The sequence below is a fragment of the Podarcis gaigeae genome, assembly GCF_964106915.1.
Source record: "Podarcis gaigeae genome assembly, chromosome: 13".
Lineage (NCBI taxonomy): Eukaryota > Metazoa > Chordata > Lepidosauria > Squamata > Lacertidae > Podarcis > Podarcis gaigeae.
In genome coordinates, this window is record NC_139689.1 from 65,868 (window position 1) to 92,417 (window position 26,550).

Genomic DNA, 26,550 nt, shown 5'->3' on the forward strand with positions numbered 1-26,550 from the left:
TGAAGTGAGAGGGGAGGCAAGGAGGCCGCTGCCAGAACCCCAGGAGACAAGGCAGAAGCAGGACATCAATAAATTAAATATTTTATTATTCCATAATTTAAGAAAAAACAGATCCAGAAAATAAGACAAATTCCTTTGTGCTTAAAAAAGGGGGCTTCTCACTGCTTTGGGAACCCCCTCCCCAATGCCCTGGAAGGTCCACAGAAGGATCGACAGCCTATGGGGTGGGGGCAGAAATGTAAGTCTGGTCCCTGCCCTAGTTGGAGGGGGCTGCCTCTTCACCTACAAGCTGCTAGCCCCCCTCCTCTGAGAGGGAGAAAATAGGGGGCAGCTGTCTGCTCCCCTCTCCCCCTTCCCTTCACCCACCCCACCCCCTCTTAGATCCCCACCAAAAAGAGAGGCGAACTCAAAGGTATAGAAAAGAAGCGAAAGTTCATTGCTAGGCCTCTCCTTACAGCCCCCATTTTTTAAAAAAACCCTGGTTTCCCTCCCCAGGTAATAAAAAAAAACACCCTACAAGACTTGACTCCCAATCCCCCCCCCGCCTCTCTTTGTCATTCACATAAAATTAAACCCCCACCTTACAAGTGAGTGGGGGGTTATGCATGGGGGAGAATGAGAGCCCCAACCCAGCCCCCCTTTGACTGGATGCGGTGGGAGGTTCCCCCCCTCTTGGTGGTGTTGGGGGAGGGGGTGATGCCAGAGGAAGTCAGCCATTTGAGATGCCAAACCACTGTGGGGGTCACCAGCCCCCCAGCAGGAGGAGCAGGAAAAGGGGGGGAAAGACCTTGGCTTGCAAAGTGGCCCCTGTGGGGGGCAGCCCAGCCCCACTGCTTGGCCGCCCCCCACTCTGGTTCTGTCGGGAGGAGGAGGAGCCCTTCCCAGGCCGCTCCCTACGAGGTGGGCGGGCATCGGAAGAAGGGCGGGATCCCACGGGGGAACCCCCAGGCCCCCCTGCTCCAGCCCCCAAGACCGGCCGGTCCTCGCTGTACCCAGCACCTGAGCCACTCCCGCCGTCCTCATCTGGAACAGAAAACAGAGGGGAGGGTGGAAAGGTCTCGTTCTCTCAAGCGCCAATCTGCAGGTGTTACGGAAATTCCGGGGGGGGGGGGACATCTTTAAAGTTAAATATTACAAATATTACGCCTGAATATATCCTTCCAACGTGACAGCTCAGGGAGGTCACCTAGCTTTAAAAATAATATAAAATCATCTCCTTTCCCAGTTCCCCCCATTCCAAAGCTATTTTCCCCTTGCAAAAGGACTCCAGGAAGTTCCCAGAGGGGACAATTGCTGGGCTCATTGTTAGCCAAAGGAAGCCAAATCTCATCCCCTGACTCGCCTCAGGCTCCAGACATGCAAAGGAACTTCTGTTGTACTTTTGGGTGGTGGGCACTTAAGACATATTTGTCTCTGCTTATCTTATTCCTGAGTCTTGCCCCGCCATATCTGCTTATGCTAATCTTGTACCAAAGACTTGTCTGGACATGTTTGCCAAGGTTAACCCCTCCCCTTCGAACTGTATTCTGGGATGTGGTGGGAAAGTTTTAAAAGTCTTTGTCACCCCATCCTCGGGGTTCAAAATTTACTCTTTGAACCTACTGCGCAATAAACGTTGGTCTACAGCTATTTGCTCTGGTTGGCTGGACTCCTTCCTTTATTCCGCAGGGACCCGCAGGCAGACGACCAGCTGGGGGACTGAGTAGCCTCGCACCTAGATTTTTTTCCTAACACAGGAAACCCAGCTGACATTCCCACAACCATGGGGCAAATGGATATGTGGATGAGCCCTCGCTGGGTGCCCCTGCCAGAGAGGGATGGGGGTGGGGCAGGTTGCTCCCACCCCTTTCTGTCTAGGCACCACCAACTGATTGCTAGACAGCTATGCTGGGGGTTGGGCTAGATGACCCTTGGGGTCCCTTCCAACTGTACGGTCCTGTGATGTTAAGAGCCAAAGGCTTCCCTAGGAGCTGGGGGGGGGGGAGTGTTGGAGGGCTTAATTTATTTCCCCCCTTGTAGGTGCAAGGTCAGTCAGCTGTCTTCATCAATGTTTCCCATTTGGCCATATGGCCCCCCAGGATATTGCAAGGGGGGCACAGGTGAAAATCATGTAAATGGGGGGCCAGAGCGCGAGGTTAGGGGGCCACAGAGGGAAGTGAGAAGTGAAGGGGGGGACTTTAAAAAAAAATCCTGATTGGCTGGCTATCCTCTTAGCCCATCCCAAGTGGGGGGGTGGGTCCTGGCATGTTTCTGATGTGAGAGGGCAGTCGCTGAGGCTCCTGTTTTGACCAGCAGAGGCTGCAATCCAGAACCCCAGGTCAGGCAAGTGGGGTGGTGGGGTGGCACTGGGGGGGCTGGGAGCTCCAGAGCTGCTTGTTGCTGCCTCCAGTGCTGGGCCCGCTGGCCGCCTGGGCCTGACTCTGCAAGGCGCAGGGTGCAATCCACCCCAGTGCCTGATGGATCAGGGCCTTCAGATGTTGCCAAGGGCTGCAGGGTCAGTCGGCAGTGAAATCCACCAGCACCTAACCAAGGGGGCTTGTCTGGTGCTGCTGACTTGCAGCTGGTAAATAACGAAGTGTCTACTCAGAGGAAAGCCACAGTGAAGGGTGTGGGAGGCTAGAGTGTTTTATCTAGGCAGCCAGGGCTGCTCCAGGTGTCAATATCTTTTTGCACCAGGTCAGTGAGGACCACTTGCTTTTAAACATTCTCCCATATATATAGAACTCCCTGTGCGCCTTTTGGACTGTATCTGGGGGTCTCCCCCTTTGTGTCAAATAACTGAGGCCAAATAAGTGTTTACTTTTTATAATACATGGAAGATGGATCTGTCTCAGGAGGTATGGACTCTCCTTCCTTGGAGGTTTCTAAGCGGAGCTTGGATGGCCGACTGTCCTGGATGCTTGAGCTGAGTTTCCTGCATTGCAGGGGGTTGGACTAGATGACCCTTGGGGGTCCCTTCCAGCTCCATGATTCTGTTTTTCTGCTCCAGCAATATTTTATTATGCTCCTATCATTTTATGTAATTCTATTTTGTATAAATTATAAACATCATTAACAGGGACTCAAGAGCGGGAGCGCAGGGAGGGGAGGCGATGGAGAGCGAGGGGGAGCAATCCGAGGGCAGCGCAGGAGAAGATGACAGTAGCCCGAGAGATTCCATGAGCCTCTCCAGCGAATCGGAAGATTCACAGAAGGGAGCGCCGATGGCCAGGGCAAGGGGGGCCCCAAGGGGGACACTCCAGAAGCAAGGGGCCAGCGGGGACTCCCAGAGCAGCAGTTGGAGATCAGGACCAGCTTCCCCACCAGAGCGTAGTGGGGGGGAGGAGTCCCAGGTATCGGGGCCGGCGTATTCACCACCAGGGAGAGAAGATGAGTCAGGGTTGACCACGCCTCCATCGGAGAGTCAGGCAACGGAGGGGAGGTCACGTTCAGCCAGCTTCCAGAAGGAAGGAAGCAGTGATAGAAGCAGTGTAACGGTCAGGAGGAGGATCACGGGGTTGGCGTGAGAGCCAAGTTCAAATGTACAGGAGCGCGGGACAGCAGAGAACGAGGATTGGGAACCGGGTCCTAAAGCCCGCAGGAGGCAGGGGGAGGAGTCAGGCGACTCAGCGTCAGAAGAGTCCAGAATGGTGAATGCCCCAGCCGGCAGGAGGACCCAGAGGAGGAGAGAGGAGAGGAAGAGGTGGAGCAGGGCTAGGATCTTAAACTGGTGTCAGAGGGGAGGAGATTCAGACGGAGCTTCGCCGGTCTAGGGTTTAAGACGTAGAGCTGCACGCTGCGGCTTTGAAATGGAAACTGAACTTCAATAAAGACTTTTGTACATAACGACAGCCTGGCGTTGGTCCTCTGTGAGCTGGGACCTAGGGGCAGCTCTGACAATCATAAATAAAACATGTTCTATTTACAAGCAAAACATTTAAATAGCTACCTTTCTACTGGTAGGACGGGGGCAGGCATGGCCATAGCCAGGATTTTTGATGGGGGGGCAGGCTTTTGTTTGTGTTGATTTTTTCTTATTGGGAGGCAGCTGCCCTCCCCCAGTCTCCCCTTGGCTACGTCTATGGGGGGCATAGGAAGGAAACAAGGTTGGAAGGGGACTACAGTCAGAAAACGGCTGGGAAACACTGGTCTACACCAGTGCTTCCAAAACTTGGGTCTCCAGCAGTTTTTGGACTACAACTCCCATCATCCCTAGTTAGCAGGATCAGTGATCAGGGATTATAACAACTGTAGTCCAAAACCAGTTGGAGACCCAAGTTTGGAAACCTGGGTCTACCTCAATGATCAAGGCACATCAGCTCATTGGTCAGCCAGTGAATCCAAGTTCATGTTACGTATGAAGCTGCAGCTACTCTGCACTTTGATTTATCTGTATTTGTATCTGCAAAGCCTCCAAGCTGAATGTATATCTATGAGCATCATGCACTGTATTACTGAAGCCTTATCTTCTGGACCTTAAGCTGCCAGTGTGGTGACTGGAACTGGGGGCAACTCCTGCTGTGTGGGTCTCTCCTCCGATTCCCACCAAGGAGAGGGGGGAGTGGGTGCCCGGAAGGGGCTTGTAGGCCTCACCTGCATCCTGGAAGTCGAGGTCCTGCCCATTGCAGGCGCCCACCAGGCGGGAGGTGGCACTGCGCAGGGCCAGGACGTGCTGCCGTGTGGGCATGTCAGGGCGCGAAATGTCCACCTCCACCTCGGGGTTGTTGATCTGGTTCACCAGCCCATCACCCGTCACATCTGGGAGGTACCTGGGAGGGGGAAAAGGGAAAGGTGTGGAGGGAGAGCCTTTAGGCGGACAATGCACCGAGCACCCAGCCCCAAAAGAACCTAAGGAGAGCCTGGTGGCTGGATCAGGCCAAAGGGGCCCATCTGGTTCACAATCCTGTCCTCACCTAGTACTTCTAAGAACCCGGGGTCGGCGCCATTGGTAATGGCGGATTCCCTCTAACTTTGAGGGATTCAGCTCTGCAGGAATCGGGTCTTGCCGCTACGGCAAAGTGGGGACCCCTCTAAAAATCACAGGCGGGTGAAGCCTGTGACCGTGGGACTCGGCGGGCACCTTCAGCGCCCCCCCCCCCCAATTTGCAAGGGAACCAGACTACAGGCTCCGGAGCGAGTGGGGTGAGTGGCACGATGCTGAGAGTCAACTGCTTCTTCCGTGGAGCGAAGCCGCACAGCTGTTACCAGAGAGCGCTGACTTTTTTCCTGTGACAATTCGGCCATCAAAACAACTACCCGTGAGTAGGTTAAATCTGAAAAACTGAAAATAAGGGATACAAAGGCTTAATTTGGTACCGAAGCGGGAAGGCATAAACAGGAAGTCCGCCTTCCGTTTCTTGTAAACAGATCAAAGCAAAGAACTTGTAAGCTAAGACCTGGAAAGTCGACTGAAAAGGACTACAATCCTAACATTAATACAAGAGATCTCCCTCCCTAGGTTGCAGGAGAGGGGTGGGGAAAAGGTGAACTATATTTTCCTGCAAAAAGAGAGGAAAGGAAACAAAAGTCCACCGCTTAAAGCCTGGGAATGGGCTGCCAAGGGACAATAAGATTGCCGTACTGTGAAACGCGCTGCTTATGAACAGGGTACTTTTTGACAGCTAACTCTGCAAGAGAGATACATTGTTTCTGACTGGTTTCTCCTGATTTTAAAGTAACTGAAAACTAATTGAAATTGAAACTGTTGCTTATTTTTGTTAAATGGGGGACTAGAAAGAGTTATTTTTTAATGCAACAAGTATTGACTGTTACTGTGTCCCCCTAGAGGAAGTTTGAAATTGTTACAACAACTGGGCCAGGGGAATTTTCCACTTCAAAACAAACTCTGGCCATGGGATCAACCTTGGGCTCCAGTTAGAGTGTTATGGCAGATGTAAAAGAAAAAATAGACTTGCTTCAAGAAAAAACAACAAGGTCTGGTAAATCGTGGCAGCAGCGAAGAGCATCAGCATCTGGCCCTTCTGCACCACCAGGGGCAGCATCTGTTCAACTTAAGTCAAAAGGAATGGCATCTGAAGATGTTTTAGCTCTGGCATTAGGTAAAATCAACGAATCTTTGGAAAAATTAAGTAAACAAGTAGCTGAAGCATCAACTAAAATTGATCAAAACACTACAAGCATGAATAATTTGGGACAGAAGGTGAATACTAACACTGAAACTATTGAGAAATTGCTACAGGAATCTACTTTGACCCGAAAAACAGCTGAAGAAGCAAAGGAAAAAGCAGTTGCCGTAGAGGAGAAGATACCACCGATATGTAGGCAACTCGAGGACCATAGGTCGATGTTGTCTATGATTGAATTGAAGGAAAAACAAATGAACTTGAGGATCAGGGCCGTACCTGAACTTGAGAAAGACAACCTGATTGACTTTCTTATGCAGGAATTTGCAGACTTTTGGAACCTAGATTTAGAGAATAAAGACTTTAAGATAGTGAGTGCTTTCAGGCTTGGAAGAGGGGGGGGGAGAACAGGGTGAGAGACTGTTTGATTACCAGCCGAACAAAAGAGGAGAGAGATAAAATTTTGAGTCTGCATTTTCAGAAGACCCTGGAAATAAATCAATCTAGAGTGGAGATATTTAAAGACATCCCAAAATACCTTCTGGACCTTAGGTCCAACTACGGAGATTTGGTTGCCCTGCTGAGAAGTAACAGAATTGTTTTCAGGTGAGAATTTCCCCAAGGCCTATCCTTTAGCTTTAAAGGAAGAAAGATAAAAATAAGATCAGTGGACGATAAAGAAAGATTTTTGAAAGATCACGGAAAAGACCTGCAGAAAGAATCTGGAGAAGAGCCAAGAGCACTAATAAGAGGAATACTAGACATAGCAACACTACCTTTTGGATTGGACAACTCAGAGAAAGTGATACCACCGACAGAACAAGAACAAACATTGGGTGCAGTTGGAGGAAAAGCAAAGTAACTACATCATGGCTCTGCAACTATTAAGTTGGAATATTAATGGTTTTAACTCCCCGCAGAAAAGGAAAAAAGTCTTTCATTTATTAAAAAAGGAACAATTGGACTTGATTTGTTTACAGGAAACACACGTGATAAGTCTACACAGAAAGGTATTGATCAATAAAAGATTGGGTCAAGAGTTTATCTCATCGGATAAGGTTAAAAAAAGAGTAGTGATTTATGCAAAGGAGAGCCTATCACCAAAAATTATTTTTAAAGATGATCAAGGAAGATTTGTGGCAATTGAAATTCAAACACAAGGAGAGAAATTTCTGATAGTAGGAGTTTATGCACCAAATGAGGGGAAATCTGAATTATTTAAAAAGTTGCATGAGACCTTGTTGGACTATTTGGGCTACAATGTGATTTTGATGGGGGATATGAATGGAGTGGTATCTACAAACATGGACAAGGCACAAAGACAGGTAGTCACCAAGGATGGTAGACTACCGAAAACCTTTTTTGAGATGACTATTTGGACTTAGTTGATATTTGGAGAACAAAGAATCCCTTGGGTAGAGAGGGAACCTTCTTCTCTGAAGCCAAAATGACATGGACAAGAATTGACCAAATTTGGATAACTAGAGGACTGGCTCCAAAGACTAGAAAAGTGGAAATTTGTCCTAAAACCTGCTCCGACCACAATGCTGTGAAAATGGAGATGAAACTAACACCAATTGGCTCCTTCAGATGGAGGATGAATGACACCTTGTTTAGAGATGAAGAAGTGACCAAGAAGGCCCAAAAAACTTTGAGAGACTATTTTGAGATAAATATGAATACTACTGTTGAAAAAAGAGTAATCTGGGATGCAAGCAAAGCAGTTATGAGAGGGTTTCTGATTCAACAGAATGCAATAAAGAAGAGAACTCAAAATGAGAAAAAAGATAAAATTTTGGAGAAAATAAAAGAAGGGGAGAAGAAATTGAGAGCGAAACCAAAGTCACAAGAGATTCTGAGAGAAATAAAGCTACATCAAGTTCAATATATGAAAATGATGAATCAGGAAATAGAGTGGAGAATCAAACAGATGAGACAAAAGACATTTGAATCGGCTAATAAATGTGGGAAATTGTTAGCCTGGCAAATAAAAAAAAGACAAAAACTTAATACCATTACAAATTTGGAAGTGGAAGGAAAGAATATACAGAATCCAGTGGAGATTAGAAAATGTGTTTCCAGAGATATTTTAAACAATTATATACACAAGGGCCACAGAAAGAGATTGATATAGATCAATTTTTGAAAACAAATGGACTACAAAAAATCTCTCAAGAAAATAAGTTAATGTTGAACTATAAAATAATGGAACAGGAGGTAGAAGGTGCCATCCAGAATATGCAACTGGGTAAATCTCCAGGGCCGGACGGCTTAACTTCAAGATATTATAGATCTTTGAATGATTGGATAATTCAACCACTAAAGGAAGTTTGTAATGGAATTTTGGAGGGGGGGGGAAAGCACCAGAGTCATGGAAGGAAGCTTACATTACACTTATACCGAAAACTGAGTCTGAGAAGACACAACTTAAGAACTACCGCCCCATATCTCTGCTTAATGTGGATTACAAAATTTTTGCAGATATTTTGGCTAAAAGATTTAAAAAAGTACTAGCGGAAGAGATACATAAAGACCAAGCAGGCTTTCTCCCGGGCAGACACTTGTCTGACAACACGAGAAATATAATAAATATCTTAGAAAAATTACAAGTGAACATTAATACTAAGGCAGTTTTAATATTTGTAGATGCAGAGAAAGCTTTCGACAACATTTCCTGGAGTTTTATGAAGAAAAATATTCAGGGGATGGGGGTTGGTCAAGGTTTTGGAAATGGTATAGGTGCAATTTATTCAGAACAAAAGGCTAAACTAATTGTTAACAATGTGGTGACGGAGGAATTTAAGATAGAGAAAGGGACACGACAAGGTTGCCCAATTTCCCCATTGCTCTTTATTTCGGTCCTGGAGGTTCTCCTAAATATGATCAGAAGGGACCAACTGGTTAAAGGTATACAAGTCGGAGCCAAACAGTATAAATTTAAAGCATTTGCAGACGATCTAGTACTGACATTACAGGAGCCAGAATCTAGCACTAAAAGAGTATTGGAATTGATTCAATAATTTGGTCAGGTTGCAGGATTTAAGTTGAATAAGTTAAAAACTAAGGTTCTAGAGAAAAATCTAACACCGATTGAGAAAGAGAGGTTTCAGACTGAGACATGTTTAACATTGGTTAAGAAAGTAAAATACCTGGGGGTTAATATGACCGCTAAGAACTTGAATTTATTTAAAGATAACTATGAAAAATGTTGGTCAGAAGTGAAAAAGGATTTAGAAATATGGTCAAATTTGAAGCTTTCCTTGCTAGGCCGTATTGCTGCTATAAAAATGAATGTATTGCCAAGAATGTTGTTTTTGTTTCAATCATTGCAAATTTTGGACAAAATGGACTGTTTCAAGAAGTGGCAGAGAGATATTTCTAGATTTGTCTGGCAGGGCAAGAAGCCCAGAATAAAATTTAAAATACTAACAGATGCAAAAGAAAGAGGTGGATTTGCCCTGCCAGACCTTAAACTTTATTATGAATCAGCAGCATTTTGCTGGCTGAAAGAATGGTTGCTTCTTGAGAACACAGACATTTTGGATTTAGAAGGTTTCAATAATGTATTTGGGTGGCCTGCATATTTGTGGTATGATAAGGTCAAAGCACATAAAGCGTTTAAAAACCATATTGTCAGGAAAGCATTGTTCAATGTCTGGATAAGATATAAAGACTGACTTGAAAATAAAACCCCAAGGTGGCTATCACCGATGGAAGCGAAGGCTCAGAAAAAGCTCAATATGGAGGCCAAATGGCCGAAATATTGGGAGATTTTGGAACAAGAAGGAGATAAATTGAAATTGCAGAGCTTTGAGAAACTAAAAGACAAAGTGCGAGATTGGCTTCATTATTATCAAATAAGGGAGGCTTACAATCTAGACAAGAAAATTGGCTTCCAGGTGGAAAAATCAAAATTGGAAATAGAACTGTTAGATCCCAATACTAAGATATTATCAAGAATGTATAACTTGCTATTGAAATGGAATACTCAGGATGAAACGGTGAAATCTGCTATGATAAAATGGGCACAAGATGTCGGACATAACATTATGTTGGCTGACTAGGAACAGTTATGGACCACAGGTATGAAATTTACGGCATGTAATGCCTTAAGAGAGAATATTATGAAAATGATATACAGGTGGTACATGACACCAGTCAAGCTTGTAAAAATCTACCATTTGCCCGACAATAAATGTTGGAAATGTAAAGAAAATGAAGGTACATTCTTTCACCTTTGGTGGACGTGCCCAAAGATTAAGGCCTTCTGGGAGATGATATATAATGAAATGAAAAAGGTATTTAAATATACCTTCCTGAAGAAACCAGAGGCCTTTCTCTTGGGCATGGTCGGCCAATTGGTGTTAAAGAAGGATAGAACTTTTTTAATGTATGCTACAACAGCAGCAAGAATACTCATTGTAAAGTATTGGAAGACACAAGATCTACCCACCCTGGAAGAATGGCAGATGAAAGTTATGGACTACATGGAACTGGTGGAAATGACCGGCAGAATCCGAGACCAGGGAGAAGAGGCTTCCGGAGGCGGCGCGAACGGTAATGGCTGCCCTTTCCTAACCGGGAGAGGGAAGCTCCGCTGGAAAAGGGTCGTCCGCTACGGCGAAGCGGAGACCCACTTTGGAAAACCGCAGGCAGCGGAAGCCTGCGGTCTCGGGACCCGGCGGGCGCCAGGAGCAACCCCCGAAACGTTGAGGGAACCCCGTAAGGGGCTCCGGATCGCAGAGGGGGCAGCGGCGCTGTGGGTCTATGCGCATTCAGCGGAGCGAAGCCGCGCTGCTATTGCCGGTGAGCGCCGACCTTTCTTCCTGCAACACAAGATTCTGAAACGCAACAACCCGTGAGTAACTGAGGATTTCACTAAATTGTGGGAATAAAAATACTGAAATAAGCTGAAAGCGGAGTGACGAGGAAAAGGAAGTCCGTCTTCCGCAGCCATTGACTTTTAAAGCAAAGAGCAGGAGGAGTGGAGGCACAGAGAGAACTTTTGACAGCTCAGATTGAGCACCCGCAGAAATTACTTTCAATCCCCTTAAAGACCGTAAGTAATTGACTTTTGGACTTTTATCAGGACTTATATATCCTCTTCTTTGTGGATTACAACTTTACTTAAGAAGCCCAGGTGTCAGAACTGCCTGAGCAGTAGAACTGTCAGACTGCAAATTTGGATACATTGTATTTAAACTTTGAGGCATTCTGAGGGAGTTCAGAATGGTTACGTTCTTGCACTACGGAACTCCAGTAAGCACAACTTGAAATATTGTGGCAAACTTAAAACCAACTCTGCTAAAACCAACTCTGCTAAAACTACTTTTGTGAAGGTTCCTAAGTATTGTTTCAGATTTTGTATGATTGGAATGGACTCTCCTTCTTAGGACATTTTATGCTCCCCCCAGAGGATTGAGGATTTATAACAAAAATATTGTTTTACTTTCTATTTCCCGGCCCTCTGTTTGACTGCTACCACCTGGGCCGTTGCTTTCTCATGGGAACAACTCAGCTTGACCTTGACTGCTAGATAACTCTGGAATGAGTGGCGCAAAAAGAAAGGGATTAAGAACTAGACAAACAACTCTGACAACCTTAACTGCAGCCTCACAAACACGCAGATCATCTGTGCCTACTCTGCCCTCGGAGGAAAAAGCTACCTCCCTGTCACAGGCAGGGGAGGGTGAAACTGAGGAATTACAACTAGAAGAGATGGCCTCAGGAGGATCTGGCTCTGTATTAGAGAGAATTCTTGAGAAATTGGAGTCTTTGGACAGGAAAGTTGACCAACAAACTGCGAAAATTGACCTTAATACAGAAACTTTAAACAAATTATCTGGGCAAGTTGCACAAAATGCACAAGCAATTGGACAACTGAAGGAGGCTGCAGGTGAAAATCAGAAACTGGCCGAAGAGACCAGCCAAAGAGTGGGAGAGTTAGAAAAAGAAGTAAGGCCGCTCAGCAAGCAGGTTGGGGAACATCAGACTTACCTCTCTATGTTGGAACTTCGGAACAGGGAGACTAACTTAAGGATAAGATCGATACCAGAAGCGGAAGAAGGTAATCTAGCTGAGTTTTTGACCAAAGAATTCTCCAAGTTCTGGGGTCTAGAGGAGGAAGACTTTAAAATTGTGTCAGCCTTCAGACTTGGAAGACTCATAAAGAGAGAGAAGCCCAGAGACTGTTTGATTACGTTGAGATCAAAGGAGGAAAGGGACAAGATTTTGGGCCTGCACTACGGAAGATCCCTGAACATTTCGGACAAAAGAATTGAGATTTTTAAGGACATTCCTAAACAGCTGTTGGACCTTAGATCTGAATATCTGGACTTAGTAAAACTGCTGAGAAGCAACTCAATCATCTTTAGGTGGGACTTTCCTCAAGGATTATCCTTTACCTTTAGAGGGAAGAAGATTAAAATCAGAACTTTGGAAGATAGGGATAAGTTTTTGACTGCCTACGGAGAGGACCTTCATAAAGGACTTGAACTACCCCCAGGGCCTGAACCACCAGAGGTACCTGCACCACAGAATCCTGAAGACTCACAGAACAAAACACCATCCCAAGGAAATTAAACAGATTCATCCAGGATGTCTCTGCAACTTTTAAGCTGGAATATAAATGGCTGTAACAGCCCGGAAAAAAGGAAGAAAATCTTTCACATATTAAAAAAGGAGCAACTAGACATTACTTGTTTACAAGAAACACATGTGACTAGGCCCCACAGAAAAATATTGGTAAATAAAAGGTTAGGCCAAGAATTTATATCTTCGGATTCAGTTAAGAAGAGAGGAGTGGTGATATATGCAAAGGAGAGCCTCTCACCAAAATTTCTATTTAAAGATGAACATGGAAGAATTTTGGCAATTGAAATACAGCACCAAGGAGAGAAAATTTTGATATTAGGAATCTACGCTCCAAATGAAGGGAAATCAGAATTCTACAAGAAGTTGCATGAGATTATGCTGGACTATCTGGACTACGATAACATCATCATGATGGGAGATATGAATGGGATCGTCTCAACGAACATGGATAGGTCACAAAGCCAAAAGGTTACTAAAGATGGCAGACTACCAAAGACCTTTTTCAAAATGACAGACAACATGGACTGGATTGACATATGGAGGACAAAGAACCCCTTGGGGAAAGAAGGAACATTTTTCTCTGAAGCCCAACTGACTTGGACAAGAATTGACCAAATATGGATTTCTAGAGGTCTGGCTCCTAAGGTTAGGAAAGTGGAAATCTGCCCAAAGACCTGCTCCAATCATAATGCGTTGAAAATGGACATGACATTATTACCAACCGGCTCCTTTAGATGGAAGATGAATGACAATTTGTTTAGAGATCAGGAGATTATTAAGAAGGCCAAAAAAACAATAAAGGACTATTTTGAGATAAATTTGAACACTGCAGTGGAAAAAAGAACAATCTGGGACGCAAGCAAAGCTGTGATGAGAGGGTTCTTGATACAACAGAACGCCATAAAGAAAAGACTACAAAATGAGAAAAAAGATAAGATTTTGGGGAAAATTAAAGAATTAGAGAAGAAACTAAGAGTAAACCCGAAGTCACAGCCGATCTTGAGAGAAATTAAACTTCATCAGGCACAATATTCTAAACTGATAAATCAGGAAATAGAATGGAAGATTAAATTAATGAAACAAAAAACATTTGAATCGGCTAACAAATGTGGGAAACTGCTGGCTTGGCAGTTGAAGAAGAGACAAAAATTGAACATAGTAACAAATTTGGAAATCGAAGGAAGATATATTCAGAACCCGGTGGAAATTAGAAAATGCTTCCAGAAATATTTCAAGAAATTATATACTCAAGGGCCACAAAATGAGGAGGAGATTGCAAAATTTTTGGAGAAAAATGGACTTAAAAAACTATCACAAGAAAATAGATCACTCCTGAATAGCAAAATAACACGATTAGAGATAGAACATGCCATTCAGAATATGAAGCTGGGCAAGTCTCCAGGGCCAGATGGCTTGACCTCCAAGTACTATAAGACATTAAGTGACTATTTGATTCAACCACTGATGGAGGTCAGTAATGAAATTATGGAGGGAAAGAAGGCGCCTGAATCGTGGAAGGAAGCTTTCATCACATTGATACCAAAATCAGAAACTGAAAAGACACAACTTAAGAACTACCGTCCCATTTCCCTTTTAAATGTGGATTATAAAATATTTGCTGATGTTTTGGCAGGAAGACTCAAAAGAGTTTTAAATGAGATAATTCATAAAGACCAGGCAGGCTTTCTCCCAGGAAGACACTTGTTTGCTAATACAAGGAATATTATTGACATTTTGGAACTTTTGCAAACAAATATTAACACTAAAGCAGTTTTAATTTTTATAGACGCGGAGAAGGCCTTCGATAACATCTCTTGGAAATTTATGAAGGGGAATTTAAAAGAAATGGGAGTGGGGCGGGGTTTTGAAAATGGGATTGATGCGATTTACTCAGAACAAAAGGCAAAACTGATAGTTAACAATGTGGTTACAGAAGAGTTTAAGATTGAAAAAGGGACACGACAAGGCTGCCCGATTTCCCCCTTGCTGTTTATTTCTGTCCTGGAGGTGCTCTTGAACTTGATTAGAGGGGACCGGTTGGTGCAAGGGATTCAGATCGGAGCGAAACAATATAAACTTAAAGCTTTTGCAGATGACCTTGTCTTGACATTGCAAGAGCCAGAATCTAGCACAAAAAGAGTGTTACAATTGATTCAGGACTTTGGTCGGGTGGCGGGTTTCAAACTAAATAAACAGAAAACTAAGGTGTTGGGAAAAAACTTGACAGATACAGAGTTGGAACGGTTTCAGAGAGAAACAGAATTAAATTTGGTAAAAAGGGTGAAGCACCTAGGGGTAAATATAACAGCAAAAAATTTATGTCTCTTTAAGGATAACTATGATAAATGTTGGTCTGAAATTAAGAGAGACTTGGACAGCTGGACAAATTTGAAGCTCTCTTTGTTAGGCCGAATTGCTGCTATCAAGATGAATGTATTGCCAAAGATGTTGTTTTTGTTTCAAACATTGCAGATTGTAGACAAAACGGAGTGTTTCCGGAAGTGGCAGAGAGACATTTCTAAATTTGTCTGGCAGGGCAAAAAGCCCAGAATTAAGTTCAAGATACTAACTGACGCGAAAGAAAGAGGGGGCTTTGCCCTGCCAGACTTAAGGCTGTACTATGAAGCCGCAGCTTTCTGCTGGCTAAAAGACTGGCTACTTCTAGAAGACACTGATGTCTTAGATTTAGAAGGTTTTAACAATGCATTTGGTTGGCATGCATACTTATGGTATGATAAAGTTAAGATCAATAAGGCCTTTAAGAATCATATTGTCAGGAAAGCAGTGTTTAATGTCTGGACAAAATACAAAGACCTATTGGAAAATAAAACTCCAAGATGGCTATCACCTCTGGAGGCCAAGGCCCAAAAAAGACCCAATATGGAGGCCAAATGGCCAAAATATTGGGAAATAATAGAGAAAGAGGGCAATAATTGGAAATTGCAATGGAAGATGAATGACAACTTGTTTAGAGATCAGGAGATTATCAAGAAGGCCAAAAAAACAATAAAGGACTATTTTGAGATAAATTTGAACACTGCTGTGGAAAAAAGAACAATCTGGGACGCAAGCAAAGCTGTGATGAGAGGGTTCTTGATACAACAGAACGCCATAAAGAAAAGACTACAAAATGAGAAAAAGGATAAGATTTTGGGGAAAATTAAAGAATTAGAGAAGAAACTAAGAGTAAACCCGAAGTCACAGCCGATCTTGAGAGAAATTAAACTTCATCAGGCACAATATTCCAAACTGATAAATCAGGAAATAGAATGGAAGATTAAATCAATGAAACAAAAAACATTTGAATCGGCTAATAAATGTGGGAAACTGCTGGCTTGGCAGTTGAAGAAGAGACAAAAGTTGAACATAGTAACAAATTTGGAAATAGAAGGAAGGAATATTCAGAACCCGGTGGAAATTAGAAAATGTTTCCAGAAATATTTTAAGAAATTATACACTCAAGGGCCACAAAAGGAGGAAGAGATTGCAAAATTTTTGGAGAAAAATGGACTTAAAAAACTATCACAAGAAAATAGATCACTCCTGAATAGTAAAATAACACGATTAGAGATAGAACAGGCCATTCAGAATATGAAGTTGGGCAAGTCTCCAGGGCCAGATGGCTTGACCTCCAAGTACTATAAGATATTAAGTGACTATTTGATTCAACCACTGATGGAGGTCAGCAATGAAATTATGGAGGGAAAGAAGGCGCCTGAATCGTGGAAGGAAGCTTTCATCACATTGATACCAAAATCAGAAACTGAAAAGACACAACTTAAGAACTACCGTCCCATCTCCCTTTTAAATGTGGATTACAAAATATTTGCTGACGTTTTGGCAGGAAGACTCAAAAGAGTTTTAAATGAGACAATTCATAAAGACCAGGCAGGCTTTCTCCCAGGAAGACATTTGTTTGCTAATACAAGGAATATTATTGACATTTTGGAACTTTTGCAAACAAATATTAACACTAAAGCAGTTCTAATTTTTATAGACGCGGAGAAGGCCTTCGATAACATTTCTTGGAAATTTATGAAAGGGAATTTAAAAGAAATGGGAGTGGGGCGGGGTTTTGAAAATGGGATTGACGCGATTTACTCAGAACAAAAGGCAAAACTGATAGTCAACAATGTGGTTACAGAAGAGTTTAAGATTGAAAAAGGGACACGACAAGGCTGCCCGATTTCCCCCTTGCTGTTTATTTCTGTCCTGGAGGTGCTCTTGAACTTGATTAGAGGGGACCGGTTGGTGCAAGGGATTCAGATCGGAGCGAAACAATATAAACTTAAAGCTTTTGCAGATGACCTTGTTTTGACATTGCAAGAGCCAGAATCTAGCACAAAAAGAGTGTTACAATTGATTCAGGACTTTGGTCGGGTAGCGGGCTTTAAACTAAACAAACAGAAAACTAAGGTGTTGGGAAAAAACTTGACAGATGCAGAGTCAGAACGGTTTCAGAGAGAAACAGAACTAACTGTGGTTAAAAAAGTAAAGTACCTAGGGGTAAACATAACAGCAAAAAATCTGAGTCTATTTAAGGACAATTATGAAAAATGTTGGTCTGAAATTAAGAGAGACTTGGACAGTTGGTCAAAATTGAAGCTTTCTTTGTTAGGCCGAATTGCTGCTATTAAGATGAATGTATTGCCTAAGATGCTGTTTTTGTTTCAAACATTGCAAATTGTGGATAAGACGGAGTGCTTCAGGAAGTGGCAGAGAGATATTTCTAAATTTGTCTGGCAGGGCAAAAAGCCCAGAATTAAGTTTAAGATATTAACTGATGCGAAAGAAAGAGGGGGCTTTGCCCTGCCAGACTTAAGGTTGTACTACGAAGCCGCAGCTTTCTGCTGGCTAAAAGACTGGCTACTTCTAGAGGACACTGATGTGTTAGATTTAGAAGGTTTTAACAATGCATTTGGTTGGCATGCATACTTATGGTATGACAAAGTTAAGATCAATAAGGCCTTTAAGAACCATATTGTCAGGAAAGCAGTGTTTAATGTCTGGACAAAATACAAAGACCTATTGGAAAATAAAACTCCAAGATGGCTATCACCTCTGGAGGCTAAGGCCCGAAAAAGACCCAATATGGAGGCCAAATGGCCGAAATATTGGGAAATAATAGAGAAAGAGGGCAATAATTGGAAACTGCAGAGTTTGGAAAAAATGAAAGACAAAGTGCGAGACTGGTTACATTACGCTCAGATTCAAGAAATTTTTAAAAAGGATAAAAAGCTAGGATTCCAGGTGGAGAAATCGAAGTTGGAAACAGAATTGTTAGAACCTAAGACTAAAGTACTCTCAAGAATGTATAACTTGCTGTTGAAATGGAATACACAAGATGAAATGGTTAAGTCGGCCATGATAAAATGGGCACAGGATATTGGGCATAATATTATGTTTGAGGATTGGGAAAGGTTGTGGACCACGGGGATGAACTTCACGGCATGTAATGCTCTGAAGGAAAATGTAATGAAAATGATATATAGGTGGTACATGACCCCAGTTAAACTAGCCAAAATATGCCATGTGCCAGACAATAAATGTTGGAAATGTAAGGAAAATGAAGGAACATTCTTTCACCTCTGGTGGACTTGTCCCAGGGTGAAGGCCTTCTGGGAAATGATATATAATGAGCTGAAAAAGGTATTTAAGTATACCTTCCTTAAGAAACCAGAGGCCTTCCTCCTGGGCATTGTCGGCCAGATGGTGCCAAAGAAGGACCGAACATTCTTTTTGTATGCAACAGCAGCAGCAAGGATACTTATCGCCAAGAAGTGGAAAACTCAAGATCTACCCACTCTGGAAGAATGGCAGATGCAGCTGATGGACTATATGCAATTGGCTGAGATGACTGGCAGAATTCGAGACCTGGGAGAAGAGAGGGTTGAAGAAGATTGGAGGAAATTTAAGACTTATTTACAAAAATATTGTGATTTGGTGGAAAGTTAAGTAGGATGTTTGATCATAAATAATTGGCCACCACAAAATCGGATCGGAATGGGATGTAAAGTGAGATTAAGAGAAATTAATTTACAGAGGATTATATTTAAATAAGTGGTTATAAAATTTGCAAATTAGATGATAAATTGCATGGAAAAAATCTATGATGATGAAAATGGCAGCGGGAGATGTGAGGAAGTCCAAAGAAGTTATGAAACTCTGTTGAGATAAAAGAAAGGTTGTTTATCTTTGTACTTTATTTTGTAAAAACCCCTAATAAAAATTTATTAAAAAAAAAAAAAAATAATTGGAAATTGCAGAGTTTGGAAAAAATGAAAGACAAAGTGCGAGACTGGTTACACTACGCTCAGATCCAAGAAATTTTTAAAAATGATAAAAAGTTAGGATTCCAGGTGGAGAAATCGAAGTTGGAAACAGAATTGTTAGAACCTAAGACTAAAGTACTCTCAAGAATGTATAACTTGCTGTTGAAATGGAATACACAAGATGAAATGGTTAAGTCGGCCATGATAAAGTGGGCACAGGATATTGGGCATAATATTATGTTCGAGGATTGGGAAAGGTTGTGGACCACGGGGATGAACTTCACGGCATGTAATGCTCTGAAGGAAAATGTAATGAAAATGATATATAGGTGGTACATGACCCCAGTTAAACTTGCCAAAATATGCCATGTGCCAGACAATAAATGTTGGAAATGTAAGGAAAATGAAGGAACATTCTTTCACCTCTGGTGGACTTGTCCCAGGGTGAAGGCCTTCTGGGAAATGATATATAATGAGCTGAAAAAGGTATTTAAGTATACCTTCCTTAAGAAACCAGAGGCCTTCCTCTTGGGCATTGTCGGCCAGATGGTGCCAAAGAAGGATCGAACATTCTTTTTGTACGCAACAGCAGCAGCAAGGATACTTATCGCTAAGAAGTGGAAAACTCAAGATCTACCCACGCTGGAAGAATGGCAGATGCAGCTGATGGACTATATGCAACTGGCAGAGATGACTGGCAGAATTCGAGACCTGGGAGAAGAGAGGGTTGAAGAAGATTGGAGGAAATTTAAGACTTATTTACAAAAATATTGTGATTTGGTGGAAAGTTAAGTAGGATGTTTGATCATAAATAATTGGCCATCACAAAATCGGATTGGAATGGGATGTAAAGCGAGACTAAGAGAAACAAATTTTCAGAGGACTATATTTAAATAAGCGGTTATAAAATTTGCAAACTAGATGATAAATTGCTTGGAAAAAATTTATGATGATGAAAATGGCAGTGGGAGATGTGAGGAAGTCCAAAGAAGTTATGAAACTCTGTTGAGATAAAAGTAAGGTTGTTTACTGTCTTTGTACTTTATTCTGTAAAAAACCCTAATAAAAATTTTATTAAAAAAAAAAGGGAGAAGAGTTGGTGGAAGAAGATTGGAAGAAATTTAAAGACTATTTACATAAATACTGCAAAATTAATGAATGTTAGAATGATGTTGGCATGAAGTTTGGTTCTAGCAGTAATGTTATAAAGGAGTATGCAAAAATGGATTGTTATCAGGTGAGAATGTAAAGTTATTATACATCAAGGTAGAGGAATAAGATAAAAATAAGGAGGGAAAGGATTTGCTGAATTAACTAATTGAACTGGAATACAAAAAAGGGAGGTGTGAGGAGGTCAAGGAAACATGTAAACGAAAGATAAGATACGAAAAGATTGATTTGTTCTTAACTCTTTTTCATTTTTCTGTACTTTGTATTTTTTCTTTTTTTCTTGTTTTTCTTATTTTGTAACCTTTTTTGTAACCTGTTTTGAAACTTTAATAAATATCTTTTTTTAAAAAAAGAAGAACCCAGGAATCAAGAGAGACTGCCGTTGGACCTGGAGGATCTGTAAGAATTTAAGAAAGGCCTTGCCGCTGGGTCATGTCAAAGGCTTATCTAGTCCAGCCTTCTGTTCTCATGGTGGCTGAAAAGATGCCCTGAGCTCTGCATGGGGAAAGTCTTGCCCCACCCACTGACAGGCATGCTCAGGGGCTTGGGTGCAAATGTATCCCCAAAAGCCTCAGGGGTCAAGTGCCCCCTGTCCCCTCCAGCCTCAAGGCCACCCTGCTCCCCATCTCCCCTTGAGTCCAACCTTGTCCTTTTCTCCCTGCCTGCACCCTTAGCGGGGTCCAACCCCACCCCACCTGCCCCTCGCCTGCCCGTTCCAGCAGCTGTCCTCGTTGGTGACATCAGCGGCCACCTTCTCGTCGCTGCAGAGGGCGTGGGGAAGCATCACCCAGAAGCGCCGCATTAGACGCAGCTTCTCCTTCACATCCGACACCTGGGGGGGGGGGAGAAGGGGGTGGAATAAATTCATCCAGTCCTCCTTTAAAGCAATCCAGGTTGCCGTCCATCACAGCCTCTTGGGAGAAGGCATTCCAGAGATCAGTGCAGAAGGGCTTCCTTTCCTCTGCCCCAAATCTTCTGGCATCCCCCTTCATAGGATGCCCACAAGCTCTGGCATTAGGGGCGAGGGAGAAAAAGCTTGTCTCCATCCATTTTCTCCATGACTTGTATAATTTTATAAACTCCTATCTCTGCAGCTTCTTTGCCCTTTCTCTAAACTAAGAAGCCCCAAGTGTTGCAACAAGCTGTCTGCTTCTTCTTATACACACCACAAGATGCAGGGTTGTGCTGCTGAGTTGTCCCAGGGTGGACAGTACGCCCCCCCCCCCCGCAAAGGGCAGCATCTCCTGGAATGCAAAAGGCTAAGGCTGACAAGGCAGAAGAGGCGCGAGTTCAAGGCTGAGCTCTGGGACGTACCATGCAGGTGGAGCCGGGGGGGGGGGGTCCCCACAATACCTACCAGCCTGTCCAGGTTGGTTCCTGCCGCGGTTGTGGGCTTCTCCTCAGGCAAGTAAGTGCGGAAGCGGCGCTTGGCCTCCTCCCGGGGGGAGCGGCGAGAGCGGGCGGGGGCTGGGCGGGGGCTGCCGCAGCTCTGGAACACCTGAGGGGGGAAGAAGGCACAGGTGACCCCCACAAGCACCCCAGAAACACCCACCCTGAGCTGCTCTCTCAAGTCCGCATGAAGGCCAAAGGCATTCTGCTGCCAGAGCTGGTAGGAGACCAAAGCTCAGATAGGAGATTCAGACGGCAAGGAAGGGGAAGCAGACTCTGTCCTGGATGCTTCAGTGGAGATTTCTGCATTGCAGGGGGTGGACTAGATGGTCCCTTGGGGTACCTTCCAACTCTGCAGGTCTATGATTCTATAACTTAACCTCAGGAAGGACTTTCTAAGGGGAAGAGCTGCGGGGCATTAAAAGGGACTACTTGGGGAGGTGGTGGGTGGACTCTCCTTCTTCAGAGGGTTTTAAGCAGAGGTTGGATGGGCATCTGACAGGGAATCCTAGGATTGTAGGGTTGGAAGAGAACCCCCAGGATCATCTATCCCAACCCCCTGCAAGGCAGCGATCACAGCTAAGCATCCCTGACAGATGCTTGCCCAACCTCTGCTGGTCTGTCTGCAAGTTGTTGGCATCTGTCTGTCTGTCTCAAGAGATAATGGAGTGCATCTCCAGGGGTGAAGTCAAACCACTGTGCTAGTGCTGAAGTGACCTCCCCAGGGCGCAAGCCAGGGCCGTGTGCCTGAAGGTCCTGGTCTGCCCTGACGAAGAGACCCCCCCCCTCTCAGCCTTGCGGATGGGCTCCAAAGGAAAGCAGAGCAAGATGTTTGGTACCAGCTTGGCTGCAGGAGATGCTGGAATGAGGCGTACGAAGCGCCATCCAAGCATCTTGGGGGCTCCACTCTGGATTTGTGTCAGGTGTGCTCCTGAGCCTGCCTGCAGGTGGGTTGGCATAATAAGGAGCAGAGGAGTCAGATTCTCCCTGTCCCCCCATACACACCTTGGCTGAGATTTGGACACCGTGCTCCTGCAGGAACATGATCGCCTCCGAAATCTTCACTCCGATGGAGTCAGCCGCCAGTTCGAAGTTAAAGGGCCCCCCGAGGCGCTCGGCCAATTGGGTCAAAGCATCTGGGAGGGAGAAAGAGGGAGTGGGCCAAGGGGGCTAGGTTGGGGCAAGGGGAAAGAGCGCCCCACCCCCCGCCCAAAGACCCTGTCTACTTGCACTGAGCGGAACAGCCAGCCAGACTCAGACTTTCATCTTGCCTTTCTACCAAGAAACCCAGGCTGGCATTCATTTTGGTTCCCGCATGGCAGGGGTTGGACTAGATGCTCCTTGGTGCCCCTTCCAGCTCTACCAATCTAAGAAGTCCCCTCTAGATATATGGCAAGCTGACCCTCAAGGCCTCCAGGGAGCTCCCCGGCTGATCAGAGATTTCTCCAGCTGAAGCCCAAGACTCGGCTATGCCCATTGCACCACTCTGCCTCGCAGTTGACTAAAATGCCACTTGAGGGCAAGCTCTCCCCTCGTCCAACCCTGTCTCCTGCCACTTCCCACTGCCAGCCTTTCCCCCAGCCCTCCCCCCTCCCCCAGGGGTGTGCTCACCGAGAAAGCGCTCCCACTCGGGGTCCAGCTCCGCTGCGCTGGCAAAGCAGCCCTTCATGACGTTGAGGCAGAATCCGTTGCAGGGCTTGAGGGCCGGAGTCCCACGGCAAAGTGGACAGTAGGAGAGCCGCATGTGGGCACGGCGGCACTCTCCGCTGGGAGAGAGCTGGGGGGAGAAATGGGGGGGGGGACAGATTGAGCATTTGGCAGCCTGAGGATTCTCCCAGGATGGCCGCAGGCCCAGAGGAGGCGCCGAGAGGTCACCCTTTGGAACTCCCTGCCTATTGACCTTCACTGCATTCTCCATTAGGCAAACCTGGCATTTGACCCTCCCTGCCATCAGAGCCCCGATGTTTTGCCCACTGTCTAGTGCAGGTTCCCAGGGAAAGAGGGCCGAGGTGCCAGAAGCACCACCCGTGTCAGGAACGCTCTCCCAGGCACTTCCGTTGCCTGCTTTAGGGCAATTGCAAGGTTTGCAGGAGCCTTGTGGATCAGGCCAGCGGTGGCTCCAGTCCAGCCTCCTGCTCTCTCAGTTGGCCAGCCAGAGTCCCCCAAGGGAGAGCTGCAATGGAACCTCTCTGCATGTGCTCAGAGAAACTCTTTGTGATGGCAGCAAAGGAAAAGTGCTCTCTGCATTGTCCATTACATCCCCCACCCGTCTTCAGATGAAACCCTCAGAAGAACATCATAAGATCCTTCTGCATCAGGCCAAAGAGGGACTTCTGGTCCAGCTTCCTGTTCTCATGGTGGCCAAGCAGATGCCTGCAGGAAACCCAGAATCAGGATTCGGACGCAAGAGCCACTCTCCCCCCTTGCAGTTTCCAGCAAGTGGTATTATTGAGAAGCACCACTGCCTCCAATTGTGGAGCCAGAGTAGGATTCCTGCACTGCCCTTGGGGATTCCTTCCCACTCAAAGTTAACGGTTCTGTGTGAAGTAGTCCTTCCTTTTCCCTGGAGATATTTGCAAGCCAGAAGTGACTGATCTGATATCCTCCCAGCCAGAAGTGACTGATCTGATATCCTCCATTGCTGCTCCTTTGGAGAGGACTTTGGCAGCAATGTGGGGTGTGGGGAGAGGGAAGGTGGGGGCAGTGGAGCAAAGCTGACTGCTAGGGAGCACGGCTGGGTGGGGGCAGGTAATAATAATAATAATAATAATAATAATAATAATAATAATAATATCCTGCCCATCTAGGCTCCTTCCCTCTAGCAAGATGCTTGCAGAAGTATAACCTTCTTCCCAGGCAGGGGGCAGCTCACCCATGTCAGGCGTCTCACCTTGACCGCCTGGGCCACCACGTCTCGTCCGGTCGCCAGGCCCTGGACAAAGGCTCGAGCAGCAATGAAGGCGCGAGTCACCTGCAGGGGAGCAGGACAGAGCAGCCAGAAGGGCAGCTGAGCAGCTGGACACATGCGTGCATGCATGCACACAGCCCAGGATGGCCCACGCCTGAGGCAAGGTGAGGCAGGACCCACAGGGGCATCGGATCCGGACTCCAAGGAATGCATGGCCCACTGCTGCCACGAATGTGGTGCACTCCCTGGAGGCAGGTTCTGCCCTCCACCCAACGCTGCAGTGGCCTCCTGGCCAGTTGGAGGTGCTGCTGGTCTCTCCCCCTGCCTTGTTCCTGATGTAGATCTTCACCCCCAGCTCGTTCCAGCTGTAGATCTTCGCTCACCTGCCTTCTCTGGGCAAGAGAGGAGAGGCAATTTTGTGTTTTGCCTCAGGTGCCAACATGTTGGGGGCCAACCCTGCACCACCCACCCACACCCGACCCTCCCACCCCACCTGTCCCACAGTCATGCAGGGCTAAGGTTGCCATACGCCCATGAAATCCCAGATATGTCCTCTTTTGGGGGGCCAACAAGCCCATCCGGGGGGAATTTTTACATTTTAAAACAAAGGTTCAGGGTTGGGGGGATATTTATTTATTTCTGGGTTGTGCGGTTTTGTTTGTTTGTTTGTGTGTTTGTTTTTGGCTCAGGTGCGGGCTGCTCTGCACACCACGGCCAGCCCAAGCAACTCAGGCTGTCCTCTTTTTTGCTCTTCAAGATATGGCAGCCCCACCCATGCAGGAATGCGTGTGTGTGTGTGTGTGTGTGTCAGTGGCTGGGAGCTGGATCTATGGGTAATTCATCTGCGCCCAGAGTTGGTGGAGAGCTCAGGCACAGCTGGAAGCCAACTGCTTATGCTCTTGATCCTGCACACAAAGTCAGGGACGCCTCAGTCAACATTTCTGGACTCCTTCCAGCCCGAAATTGCCTTTTGCCCCACAGCTGAGGGCTGACATGAGCCGCAGAGAAGAGGGGGTCCCTGTGGCCTGAGCCCATCCCTTGCAAGTGCATGAGGAGAGAGCTGCTGGATCAGGCCAGGGGCCCAGCTAGATGCTCGTAAGAAGTCTGCCAGCAGGATCCAAGCACAAAAGCCTTTCTCCCCTCCTGCTGCCTCTAAATGTGGAGGCAGAGCAGGGTCAGTCTGGCCAGTGGCCCTGAGAGCTCTCTCCTCCTCTGTGCATCTGTCGAATGCTCTTTGGAAGCCCTCCAAGTTAGTGGACATCCCTGCCTCATGTGGGAGGGAGTTCCATGGGTTCACTATGGTTCACATGAAGAAGCAAGAGGGTGTTGTGGCGTCCTAGGGAGGGTGGGGAGAGGAGGGTCAGGGGGTAGACTCACCTGCACACGGAGCTGGCGGGGGCTGTCCCCAAAGGCCCGCAGCCCCTCTGCCTGGTGCCCCACACACTCCAGGTAGCCTTCGGGGAAGCTGTACTGGGGGTTGAGCAGGGGCAGCATCCGCTCCAGCAGGCGGGCCCAGAAGTCGCTCAGGGCCTCATCCAGCCCAGGTCGTGCTCCCTGCAGGTGGCGCCGCAGCTCCACAAAGAGCCCCTGGAAGAGGCGGGCATGCTGGGCATAGAGGCGCCCATAGGAGCGGGTGAACATGGCTTGGAGGGACTGCTCTGCCCCTGCCAGGAGCTCCTGGAAGAAGTCTGTGGGGGCAGGGAGATGTGGGGAGGAAGAGGAAGAAGGAAAGGAAGAAGAAAAGGAGGAGGAGGAAGAAGGTAGCTTGAGCCAAAACTCTGCCTCTGAAAAGGAGCCTTCTCCTGAGCATGTGCACATTGCGCTTCCCTCACTACTGCCCCCCTTTGGGGTGCAGGACAAAGGCCTCCAGGCAGCTGCAAGCTGCAGAGCCCCATTGCACAACTTAGGGGTGCAAAGCGGGTGTGCAAGCGGAAATCGGAAACTAGGAGAGTGGGGAGGCAACAAGCCAAGTTGGGGGTGGCAGACCAGCTTCCTCTGCTGCTCAGGGCAAAAGGCCCCCCACCTCACCCCAGGAGCTCCCTTGGCCAAGAGGTGTGCCCCCCACCCGCTTTCTTAAGGATCCGGAGCAGATTCTGGCATATAGTGGGGGATAACTTTCATCCAGCCCTTCAGGACCTCCAGTGGGTTGGGGGCC

The 26,550-nt window shown here is 45.9% G+C and overlaps 1 protein-coding gene across 6 annotated transcripts in view; it reads right to left on the reverse strand.

The window, feature by feature from the left end:
• Window positions 1-65: 65 nt before the first annotated feature.
• Window positions 66-26,550, reverse strand: part of LOC310828740 (glypican-6-like) — a 33,981-nt gene continuing 7,496 nt past the window's right edge. For 4 of the 6 annotated variants that reach the window (XM_083706470.1, XM_083706469.1, XM_083706474.1 and 1 more), the window contains exons 3-10: window positions 25,773-26,083; window positions 24,378-24,458; window positions 23,099-23,264; window positions 22,493-22,623; window positions 21,456-21,596; window positions 20,794-20,930; window positions 4,573-4,748; window positions 66-1,023 (exon numbers count right to left, since the gene is read on the reverse strand). In XM_083706470.1, the coding sequence (XP_083562596.1) occupies window positions 743-1,023; window positions 4,573-4,748; window positions 20,794-20,930; window positions 21,456-21,596; window positions 22,493-22,623; window positions 23,099-23,264; window positions 24,378-24,458; window positions 25,773-26,083 (1,424 nt within the window). In that variant the 3' untranslated portion in view covers window positions 66-742. Of the gene's footprint in view, window positions 1,024-2,092; window positions 2,981-4,572; window positions 4,749-20,793; window positions 20,931-21,455; window positions 21,597-22,492; window positions 22,624-23,098; window positions 23,265-24,377; window positions 24,459-25,772; window positions 26,084-26,550 lie in introns of those variants that run through there. The other 2 variants (XM_083706473.1, XM_083706471.1) reach the window with 2 other exon arrangements.